Here is a 12,920-nt window from a genome sequence, read left to right as displayed (position 1 = left end):
GCTTTATTTCAATATTTTTTTTCTAAATTATTCTTTTTTTAAAAAAATTCCTTTAGAGACCATCTTAAGAACCATTACTAGCCAATCAGATTGAGAATCTAATTATATTTACTGTTGTGTTCTGTAAGACATGGACTTATACACCATTCAAAAGAGACCCATCTAGTATTATTTCTGGACTTCCTCAATGTTGATGGAAAATGCATTAACCCCTGAAACTTTTTACAGTGAGGATCATGTTGGAAAATACCAATGTGCTAACACAGCTTAAAGAGACTCCTAGACAGACAAAGTCCAAGAGTCTTACCGAAACGGGTTTTGATGTGAATGAATTTTTCTGTCCAGGAGTTTACTAGCCTGAGAAGGTGCCACTGGGTCTTTGAGCACTTGTCTACTAGTGTGGATAAGTCTCTAGAATTGATCCCAAGAATGAGAGAGAGAGAGAGAGAGAGAGAGAGAGAGAGAGAGAGAGAGAGAGAGAGAGAGAGAGAGAGAAAAGATAGAAGAGAGGATAGGATAGAGGGGGTGAGGGAGAGACACTTTGAATTAGTGATTTTTAAAAATTGAAACAAGAAGGAGGAGGAAGAAGAGGAAATACTTACATACTCACTTTTATTAACTATACAAATATAACAGGGCTAACTGTCTCGATTGTTTTCCATGTATCTTTTCTACTACGCATTACAGAACACTTCAGTGAGGGTATTCAGCCAAAACATTTTCACACATGACACCTAAGCTCATAAAGGGAAGCAAGACTGTGAGAACAAACAGGGGGTTATTTTGCCACCATTTAAGTACCCAGATATTTTTTGTGCAGCTTGAGATCACATAGGTGGTAAACAATACAGTCTAAACTAAAGCTCAGGTAATGTTGCCGTGTTATTTGAAATGAATATTCATTTCCCACCACACACAAAGACTTAAATATCCTTCCTTCTATCTATTTTCCTCATAGTCTCACTAATTGCCTTTCTACATGTGACCTTTCTTCTTTACTTCTTAATTATGACAGTTTGATTCCTTCAAAAATGAATTAAAAGCTCCTGGAGATGTATTCTTCAGTATATAGATACACCCAGATGCTTAAAAAAGTCTATTATAGTGCTTGTCTTAATCAATAAAAAATATTTTGAATGGATTCATCTAATTAATTTTTTAAATATCCTATAATCCTATAAAGTTGGTCTCTTCACTGATTATTGTAGAAAATTAAAATTCCTCAATGTTACAAGATTTGAATTTCTTACAAAGAAGTGGCTGTCAACTTGATTACACTATTATCTAAAATGCAAGCAGCTCAGTACACCAGGGAGGTTTCTTTTTTCTTGGATAAATCATCTGAAGTGGGGAAACCTATTTTAACCTGGCTCTTTGGTGATGGGAAGATGCACCTCTAATCTGGGCCGCACCTTCTGGTGGCAATTGGTATAAAAGATAGAAGACAGAAGCTTGTCCTCTCTTGACTGTGTGCCCTCACTTGCTGGCAAGTCCATTCCTTTAGTGGCATTCTAGCCTACTTCTTTGGGATTCTGATGCATCCTGAAGCCCAGTTTAGATGTCCAGCCTTGGACTGAACAGCTACTGGATTATTGCATCTTCTGTTGATCAAGGCTTTCCTAGCGTGACTGCAGTTTATAAGCCATTCTAGTAAATATGCCCTAAATGGTTGTCCAATACTATGTGGTCAGATCTAAAAGCATATACATGCAAGTAACACTAAAGGGACTTGGAAGATTACATTATATATGCATATATATGCATACACACATATCTATATATATGTTGTTTTGCAAATTGTAATAATTATTCTTGATTGTCACCTTGACTACTTCTGTAATAAATGAAAATGTAAGTGGCTGGGTACACCTGTGTGGGTGGGACTTTTTAAAATTAAATCATTTGAAGTGGGAACACCCACTTTTAATCCAGATCTTTTAAGGTATAAAACTTCATGTTTACTGTGGGCCACACCTTCTGGTGGCAGCTTACATAAAGGATATGGAAGAAGCAGCTGCTTTCTCTCTTTGCTTGCTTGCTCTCACTCTCCCTGGCAAGTCCATTGTTCTACTGGCATTAGAGCCTACTTCTTCATGATACTGAGGCATACTGAAGACCCACTGAGACAGCCAGCTTTGTAGACTGAACAACTATGGGATATTTGGACCCTCTATTAGTAGACAGCCATTGTTTTATTAGCTGGACCATAGTTTGTAAGCTGTTCCAATATATACCCCATATAAATTATATAAATTAATATATATATATAAATTAATAATATAAATTCCGTTCCTCTAGAGAACTCTGACTAACACAAGGAGCTAGCCTATTTTTCTCTTACATATTTTATCAATATTTTGAAGAGGAAGCAATTAAGATACTTGTATATATAGGCATACATAAAAGTGGCCCTATCAATAGGCAATTATGAGTCAGGAAGATTCTCTATAGTACATTTTTGAAATATTGTCTATCGACAGATTCTGAGGAAGGTGCAGCTATATCATCAGTTTTCTACCTTCCTAGGAAACTATTAGTGTTTGAAGGAGAGTTCCAAGCCTATTGTTACACAGGAAGTTTTGGTTAAATTCTGTGGGTTCCAAAACCAATCAAATAACACGTCAACAGACACAAACATGAAAGTAGGAAAGAGCTGAGGATGTTGTTAATTGGTGTAGGAGGGAGATTAGAGTGGGTGGAAGTCCAAACACTCAGGATATACTCAGTGCATATTTTAAAATCTCAAAGAGCAAATTCAACCAAAGGTATTAAAATAAGTGGGGAATAAAACAAAACAATAGAAAAATATTTACAACCCAAAATGAGAAAATTATATTAAATTAGATGAATATATGAAGTTGAATAACAAATAGTAATATTTAACCATCACAAATACAGTACAATAAAAATCCTGTTGAATATGTCAGTAACATGAAAGAATCAGAAAAAAACAATTTTTATTAAATCTATCTACCTATCTATCGTCTATCTACCTATGACCTATCTATATATTTATTCTTCTCTTATATAGTACATCCTGACTGCAGTTTCTCCAAAATCCTTTCCTCCAATTCTCTCCCATCCACCTTCCTCTCCCCCAGATCCTCTCTTCCTCCATTGTTTCGCTTCAGAACAGAGCCGGCTTCCCAGGGATATCAACCGAACATTATATAACAAGTTACAATAAGGCTAGGCACATATCCTAGTATATAACAAAAGGCACATACCACATATAAAGGCTGGATGAGGCAAGTAGGAAGAAAAGGGTCTCAAAACAGGCAAAAGACTCAGACAGAGCCACTGCTCCCACTGTTAGGAGTTCTACAAGAACACCAAGCTACACAACCATAACTTACATGTAGAGGATCTCAGTCAGATCCATACAGAATCCCTGATGGTTGCTCCAGTCTCTGTGAGCCCCTACGAGTCCCGCTTTGTTGATTCTGTGGGCCTTGTTCTTGTGGTGTCTTTGCTCCTATGGTTCCTAGAATCTTTCCTCTACCTCTTCCAATGGATTTCCTGAGCACTGCCTGATGTTTAGCTATGGGTCTCTGCATCTGCTTCCCTCAGTTGCTGGATGAAGCCTCTCTGATGGCGATTAAGCTAGGCTCCAGTCAACAAATATAGCAGAATGTCATTAGGAATCTTTTTTTTTTCTTTTTTAGTTGTATTTGGTTCTATCCTAGGTCTATGGGCTATCCAACTTCTAGTTCCTGGCCCTTTAAAGATATATATTAGGATACATATTTCAGTGCTCAGAGTACAATAAGCAGATGCCATGTACATGTGCATGTGGGTTTTTTTTGTGTGTGTAAGTAAATGTGTTTGTGTGTGTGTATATGTGTGCATGTGTATCTATTTGTGCATTTGCAAATATGTATGTGTATGCATGTGCACATGTGTTTGTATGTGTGTGTGTGTGTGTGTGTGTGTGTGTGTGTGTGTGTGTGTGTGTGTGTGTGTACAATCCGGCATATGTGAAAAGCAGTATAAGCTTTATCTTGCCTTAATTACTACAGCTAATGGAGCTACCTGTGAACCATATGTAGAGTATAGCTTTTCAATGTGCAGCTAGAGATTTATTGTTTGATTCTGATCAATTTAAATGAACAAAAATTCAAAGCATCTGGCTTTTATTAAGTAGCAATCTACACAGAGCACATCAGACTAATTACCTAAATATTATGTTTTAAACATTATAACTAGAAAGAAATTGACAATTTTCACTGGGCTAATATCATAGATATTAGGTTAGCATAAGATTTCAGTTAATTTTCATCATTTTTAAGAATTATTTACTCTATTGCATCTATTATTTTTGTGATACGTGTCTCCATTTTGACTTCTAGCAAAGTTTTGTGGGGATCCTGGCATACCTTCCCAAGGAAAACGAGAAGGCAAAAGCTTTATATATCAGTCTGAGGTTTCATTCAGCTGCAATTCTCCTTTCATACTAGTGGGATCGAGCACGAGATTATGTCAAACTGATGGCACTTGGAGTGGCTCGTCACCTCACTGCATAGGTAACACTTACAAAGGCTGGCTAAGCTCTGTGATTGACCAGTAATATGTGGGAGGGACATATAATGCTCGTCTGACTATGTAAAAATACAGGTGGCGAATATGGGGGAAATTATAGAACCCTTTAGAAAATACTGAAAGTGAATATAAGTGGCATATGTTTATCCTTATCTTTATCATTTTAAACTTCTGGAAAAAAAACACTAAAGTAATTTTGCCCTTTGAGGGCCTTTGAGAACAGTAGCATTATAAAGTAATATTATTTTAAAAAGGTTTTCAAACAACAAATCATGTTCATATAAAATGAAACTTGCTCCAAAACATAGGTTTTTGAATGACAGTACATATATATCTGCCATCCCAACACTATATGCCACACTTAAAGAAATTCACCAAGTAGCTTCCATGCAAACAGTCAACTTACATAGATGACCAGCTGTAACCTTCCCAAAGTAAATGACCTACAAGTGTCCGTACAGTCCAAGTTATCAATCCTGTTTCCATTAATGGCTTTCGCTTCTTAGGAGACTATTACCCTACCTTCTATCTGAAGCAAATGATTCATGTACATGGATTTCTTGAATAGCCAGTACTTTTTTAACTTTACATCTACAGAGTTGCTTTAGTATCAAGTACTTTGTTCTGATGAAAAGTTTAAAAGTTCAAGAACCACATAATGCATATAAATGAAGTCAACTTGAATTTCTTCTTTTCAAGATGTATTTTTAATTATGTATATGTGTGGGCGTCTGTGTGTGGGTATGTGTGTGTGAGAGCAGAGCTAGCAGAGGTCACAGTTGTCAGATATTCCAGGAGCTGGAGTTCCAGGCTGTTGTGAGAGGCTGGATTTATTTATGGTAAGAACTGAATCAGGTTCTTTGTTAGCCAATATTTGCTCTTAGTTTGAACCATCTATCCAGCCTCATTCTCTCTCTCTTTTTTATGCTTTAAGATTAGCAAGCTTCTGCTCATTTGGGAGGTGCTAAGAGTATTACATTCATTATTATTATCAAGGGCACATTTGCTAAATCCATGATTATTTAAAATTGATTTGCATTAGAGAAATGTATCTGTTATAACTTTTTCGTAAAGATTTTTATTAGTTCTTTGTACTTGTATATTAATTGCTATCCTATTAGTATGAGAAAACACAATGACCAAGGCAACTTATAGAACAAAAAGCCTATTTGAACTTACAGTTGAAGAGGGGTAGGATACTTCTTGAGGGCTGGAGAATGTTGGACAACCAACAGCAGGCATGGTTGTAAATGGATTTTTCTTTGGGCTATCAGCTCACAAAAATCGACACAGAGACTTATTATTAATTATGAAAGGTTGGCCTTAGCTTAGGCTTGTTCCTAACTAATTCTTGTAACTTAAATGAACCTATATTTTTAAATCTACATTCTTTTACATGACTTGGTTACCTTTCCTCTGTACTGCCCATCCTGTTTCTTCCACATCTGGCTGACAACTCCACTTTCTTCCTCTCTGAGCCTCTCTGTCCTCAGAAGTCCTGCCTAACCTCTTCCTGCCTAGTTAATGGCCATTCAGCTCTTTATTAAACCAGTCACCGTGACATATCTTCACACAGTATAAAAGAATATTCTGCAGCACATGGTGTCTTAGAGCAGAAGTGCAGATCTTGAGTCACAAGCATGAGTCAGAGAGAGTGAACCAGAAGTGAGTTGACTACTTAAATTCTCAAAGCAAACCCCCAGTGACATACCTTTACTAGGTATGTCAAGACATCAAGGCTACATCTCCTAAATCTCCCCAACCATCACCCCTAACTGGGGACCAAGTGTTCAAATGTTTGCGATTCTGGAAGGCATTGTCATTCAAACTAACACAGTGTAATTTGATCATATTCATCTTCTCAACTATTTTAAGATCCACCACCCCTCCACCCCGACACAACTTTATGTCTTTTTGTATGACCCCTGTGACCAATTTGTACTGCCCACATTTTCTTGGAAGTGTGAATTTAGTAGCACCTGGCTGGTGTGCAAGGGGTTACATTCCAAGAGAAAATTATTTCTCCCTCTCTAAGCAGCTAATGATTGCTAATAGTTACATTGCTCAGGTTGGGATTGTGTCCCCAACTTCCATCTCCACAATGGGCTTTTGCTTGACTGGGACTCTCACAAATTTCATGAGTGTGGTTTCAACTATTTTTTAGTTCATAAAGAAGTATTATCTTTTTACTTGTTTACTTTAGAGCCCACTAGGACCTCCTGTGAAAACCCTGGGGTACCAAGGCATGGATCTCAAAACAACACATTTGGATTTCAAGTAGGTTCTATTTTATTATTAGTTTTCTGTATAGTATAGCATGAAATATATTACATTTTGATATTTTTGTATATATTATTGCAATTTATTCTTATTCAAAAGTCCTACTACACCCCTTATCCCCAATCTCTCCCTATTGTTACTTTCCTTCTTTCATCCAAATAGATTCTGCCTTATGATTTCATAACATGTATAGCTTATCTGTTTCATCACATAGGAACATTGGTTAATTCCAGACTCCACATATGAAAGAAAATATGTATTATTTGTCAGAGTTGGACTTTGTTTAGTATAATGTTCTCTGATTTTATCCTTTTTTTCAAATGTCATAAATTCATTCTTCTTTGTACCAGAATGAGCTAATGAATAGATGATTCTCAATGTGAAAAATACAATTGATCAATCAATACGTGAAAAAGTCTTCAGCATTCTTATCCAGCAGGGAAATTTAAATTACTACTGCTTTACAGTTGTATTTTGCCCTATTCAGATTAGCTATCATCTAAGGAAAAAAAATGCTGGAGAGAATTCTTAAGTGCCCATGCTTTTCTCCTGTCTTTTGTTTGATTTCTTTTTCTTTTTGTTTCTTTGAGATTTGATTTTACTGTATATTTTAGACCAGCCTCAAATTCATGTTTCTCTTGTCTTAGCTTTCCATGTGTAAGGTTGTAGACATTACTACCATTTTGGATTCCACTACAGACTTTCAGTAGATATACCCAATTCTATATGAACGTTGTCCAAACTTCGCTCATGAGCTTACATTTTTGTTGACATAAATAGAAGACAATGTCAAGCTGATATATGCATTCACATACAGGTGAATAAGGGTATTCTTTAAGAAATGAGGGGTGGTTAAGGAAAATAAAAATATACTTTCAGAAAACATGTAAACTGAACTTGAGAATAAGACAAATGGGAAAGTTCTCGTGACAATCATCAGAAGATCCTAAAGCAGCATGTATGAAGTGAGTAGTTAGTCAGTGAGAAAGGATTCTGCACAAATCTGTGGGAGCTGTGTGGACAAGTGAGACAAGAGGCTAAGGGAGAGACAGCTGAAGCATGGCCCAAATGTGTAAACATATGCTTATTCAGTGCCAATTATTGACGTGGTAAATTTCTGAAAAACAATTGTACCCAACCCGTGATTTTAAAATACATGGTTGGGTTGTCCTATGAGAATCCTTCAGCACGCCCACTCATGTGCGGCTTACTTTTTCCTCCCTTTTTCAAATTTACATTTTATGCAGAGATTCAGAAAGTTTTATGTTACAAGGGTCGAAGGGAAACCAAAACACACGCTGATTCCAAAAAGAAACAGACAATTTACACATTACCCAATTGCTGTCTGTTGCATGGTTTTCTAAATTGTCCTATTCTGAGGAAAATTCGGTGTGAACCTGAAAAATGCCCATTTTTAAAGGAAGGGCTCGTCTAAAGTGCCATATTTTTGTTGCTAAAAATAGTTTCCACTTATCTACTTTTCAGGCACAGTAAGGACATTGATTTCAGAGTGTTTTCAATTCTTCTGGTTTGCTCCAGTATGTTCCAGATAATACCAAACTGCAAAAGCATGTTTCTGCCTTTGTTACAAAGGTATTTTAGAGAACTTTAGCCTCATACCATTATAAAAGGCTGTTATAAACTGATCTAGTTGTAGATAAATGGGGAAACAGTTACACAGCATTAGTTCTCAGCACCAAGACAAAGAAATTGAAATGGTATTCGACTTGTTTTAAGCACAGCAGGAGTTGATGACAACATTCTAGTTGAGCATTATGTACATATGCTCTTAGTTTTATTATGTAGCCCTTGCTGGTCTCTGACTCCTAAGTGGTAGGATTAAAGCATATACCATATGTACAGACATGAAATTTGAATAGATTTATTTATTTGTTGGGGGTGAGTTACCAGGGCACAACTGTACAAAGCAGAGGACAGTTGCAAGGGTTGGTCCTCTGCTTCTACCATCTGGGTCCTGGGGACTGAACTCAAGTCATCAGGCGTGGCAGCAAAACCATGACTTACCGAATCGTTTTGCCAGCTTTATGTAACACTGATACTAGTCAGTGCTCATGAATCCACCTGATTTTTACAAGTCTGTTTTCAAATATCATCTGAGATATTAGAAAGAGAATCCATGAATTCAAAATAACAATACAAAAAAAGGAACAGGATCATTAACTTTGAATTTTTGATTTTTATTTTTATAATCATTGAAAAATATTATCACAAATTTAGCATAACCTTGAAAATATATTATTTGGGATAATAAATATATTCTATTTTATTATATTCTACGTAAATAAATGTGAATTTCAAATTATATTATTATCACATCAGTTTTATTATAATTAAAATATACTGGAATGTTAAATATATTAAAGGCATAAGTTTTCTTACTAGCATATGGTCAACAAGCATGAATATAAGCATATGTATACTAATTATATTCACTAAGTCTATAGAGAACAACCACTAAGCAAAGCTATATAAGTTTAAGGACTATGTTTTTGGAAGACAACAAATAAATATTGTTTCCTATGTAAAAGTTATATTGTTGAGTTGAGAAAAAAACTTTTGCTTGAAAATAAAAAAAAATCCTTCAACACTAAGGTACTGTAAATCATGTGTATCAGAATATGCAAGTTCCCAAGAGAAAACGAGCTGCTCTAAGTTTAAAATCTAGGCATTGAACTACAGGATACAGTTTTTTTCCTTTTACTCTGTGTCTGTGTCTTAATTTCCATATTTCTAGATTGGGCATATTTCTAAGAGTGTGTCGTCTCTGTGTATATCACAACCTCAAGCAGAAAGTGTCTAGCTTAGTAAAAGCAGTCTGAAATATAGCTCAGTGGTAGAACATTTGTCTGACATGTATGAGGCCCTGGGTTCATTCTCAAGCCCTAGAAAAACAAAAACAAATGACAACAATAACACAAAACAAACAAAACCAAAACAAAATAACAAAATCAGAACAAAACTCCCAGGAACCCAGAGTTAAATGCAATCTTTCTGTTCATCCTGGTTTGACAAGTATCTCATTGAGAGGAAGTAAAATTATAACTACAGGAAGCAAACTGTGGAATAAATAATAGACAAGATCAAGAACTGCTGAGGTATTAAAGCCATTTAAAAAAAATTTACATTCTTGAATTACACTATTTTATATATGTAGTGTTATAAAGTAGATTTGGAGATACAGATGTTATTATTAACATACAGTGTATACCATCTGTTGATACAGATGCTTACACAATCTTCCAGAAATGACAGTGTCTAGCATAAATTTTTCCTACTCAGAATATTACAAATGAGATTGCTTTCTACCAAAAATAGACTAAAGGTGAAGAGTGGCCATGAGACTGGGAAAGAAGAGCTGTCAAAATGATTGATAAAATATCTAGATTAATTATGGATTATGAGCCCAGGACACATTATTCATTAACTGTTGTATAACTCTTTAGGTAGAGTCTGGTCTAGGGAAGATACATTATTTGATTCAGTATTTGTTTCATAAAGTAATTATAGCTTTAGAATGTTTTGAATTTGACTCTCTAGCTCTTAAATCTCAAGATGTCCTATCAAATCATGATGGTGATGTTCACTTAGTAATTGAAATTAATACATTGGTACATCAATTTGGGCAAACAAATGGAATGGAATTTTAGTACCTGACATGATAACACACACACATATATTTCAATTAAAATATTTTTATAATTTATGATTGTGCATTACTTAAGCCAAGAACTTCAGAACTAATGTTGATGGTGGTAAAAACAGGAGAAAGTTGTGATAATTTCTAAATCACTGACTGCAGAGGGTTGAGCCTTCTGTAGGTCAGAGAGACTGGGAATGAGATATAGAGTCAGCAAGAAAACACAAACTTTTTTCCTGAGGGATAAAAGCTTCTTCTTCATTTTGTTATTCTTTCTATTGCTTGTTCTACTCTGTTCTTTTTCTGTTCTGTTCTACTCTGATGTTTCCCTTCCTTTTCTTTCCTGATGACTTCCTTCTTCACTACTTCCTGATGTCTTCACTCTACCTCTTTCCTTCTGCATCTTTTCTGCTGTCTTCCTTCTGTCTTCTTTATTTTTTCCTTTTCAGCTTAGATACCCCAGCAGAATCTTCCAAGCAATAAAAAAATTACAATATGGTTACATTCTATTTTTAAGTGAATGGTTACAATGAATACAAGTTAAAAAACAATGTTTTCCATATCATCTCTTACATGATTAAACTTTTTATGTATTACAGATGAAAAACAAATTGTCCCCATGAACCCATATAATTTCCTGTACAAGCAACCTGTTACATAATGAGAGTGTAAGCAAGCAAGGTGTTTTTCTCAGCCAGTTCTTTTACTGGCAGACTGCCTTTTCAGTTACAAAGAAAGGATCAATCACTTTATTATTTGTCTCAAAAAGTAATCTTGCAATTAAAAATCTTAAAAGAATCACAAATCTAAACTTTTATATATGAAAAATAGTTAGTTCTACTTTAAATCCTCAGGGTGCATGCCCATTCATCAACAGTTTTTTACATCAGGAACCTGAGGGCAGAAATGGGTACAAGGAATTAATCATCACCTTTGATCATTAACTGATCCTAGCAAGAAAGGTACATCAGCCTGCAATAGCCAGTGGCCATTGTTTTGTTTCCTGACTTCAATGAGTTCCACACTCAACTATTGAAAGTGCGCCTTTCTAAACTTTAAATTGTTTCCCAAGATTTTCTACCTCAAGGCCATTAGCAAAAACATCTTAACGTAACCTTAAGTCATTATTTAAAGCTCTGTTTTAGCTATGTTGCATACCAAAACTCGTGAAAACATCTCCCAAAATCGGGATTAAAAGAACTTGAGCAAGCCTACCTTCTGGTACACAATTGTTTTCCTTAATCATTGATCAAATCCACAGTCTATGTGACTCCCTAAGAGAAAATCATAAGTCCTAGCTGCGTGACATTTCCTTGTTCTTATTTTCTAACCTCTGCTTTATTGGAGGGGGGGCAAAACTCTATCCTACCTTTACCTATATTAATTTCCCCACTAAACTAACCTGTATCATAATTCCTTACTACATTTGTTAAAACACCTTCATCATCAAAGTTCTACTTAAACTAACACTATTTATTATAAAAATCACTGCTCCAGTTAAACAGTACAGCTTAAGAGGACATCATATTCATAACAATCCACAGATTAAAAATGCCCAGTAGAAAGGGATATTTCCATGTGATCATTACACTACATCAAGGCAGTGAGGATCCCCCCACACCCATCCACACTATGCCGGGTACCAGAGAGAAGTGGCAGCAGCTACAAACGTGTAAAGGCACAGCAGTAGCAAGAGACATTCTGGAGCCAGAGCTCTCAGGGCCTTATGATCAGAGGTTCACCCATCGGTGCCTTGACTTCTGGTGAACCAATCTTCTGAAGTCAATTGCCACCTGCTGCTTCTCTGATGTGGCCACCAGCAACTGACTGAGTTCTCTTGGGCTATTTTCTAGGAAATCTAAAGAGGCCAATCCTACATACATCTCGTCTGGTTATCCACTACTAATCATTTGATAAATCCTGTTAATTTTTCCTTGTAATACATTATGAGTTAATGGACTTGTTTCCTAGTTTCACTGCCCCCCCAAAATCTAGCATTTGTTTCACTTAAATCTAAAATGATAATGGGAGCCTCACCCCCTTGCCTTTTGATGCTCTTTGGAACTGAATTTCCAGTCTGTTCTATTGCTTCCTGTTGTATAAGCTTCCCCTGACTTTGCTCATTACATTCTGAACCATCCACAGCAATAATTAAATGTATTCTCCACTCCTTCAAAACAACTGATGTGCTAGCTTCTACAAGTTCTTCATCATTTTTGTTTGTTTTTTAAAAATGTTCTTATGTTGTCTAGGCTGGCCTTGAACTCCTAATGTGGTTAAGGTCTTCAACTCTCATCAACCTTCTTAGTTCTAAGGTTACAGACAGTCCTTTGTTCTATGGTGGTCGAGATTGTGCTGAAGATCCAACTGAGTGTTTCAAGCATGCTCAACAAGCACTCTATAAATTGAGCTGCATCTTCAGCCTGTTTTTTTCTTTTCTACA

The 12,920-nt window shown here is 35.9% G+C and overlaps 1 protein-coding gene across 7 annotated transcripts in view; it reads left to right on the top strand.

The window, feature by feature from the left end:
* Positions 1-12,920, top strand: part of Csmd3 (CUB and Sushi multiple domains 3) — a 1,145,339-nt gene that overhangs the window by 1,108,690 nt on the left and 23,729 nt on the right. For all 7 annotated transcript variants that reach the window (XM_052747788.1, XM_052747786.1, XM_052747792.1 and 4 more), the window contains 2 exons: positions 4,350-4,523; positions 6,743-6,820. In XM_052747788.1, the coding sequence (XP_052603748.1) occupies positions 4,350-4,523; positions 6,743-6,820 (252 nt within the window). The remainder of the gene's footprint in view (positions 1-4,349; positions 4,524-6,742; positions 6,821-12,920) is intronic.

Source organism: Peromyscus californicus, unplaced genomic scaffold, assembly GCF_007827085.1.
Source record: "Peromyscus californicus insignis strain IS unplaced genomic scaffold, ASM782708v3 Scaffold_20__1_contigs__length_68692818, whole genome shotgun sequence".
In the NCBI taxonomy this organism is placed as follows: Eukaryota; Metazoa; Chordata; class Mammalia; order Rodentia; family Cricetidae; genus Peromyscus; species Peromyscus californicus.
This window is presented reverse-complemented; position numbering and strand designations above follow the sequence as displayed.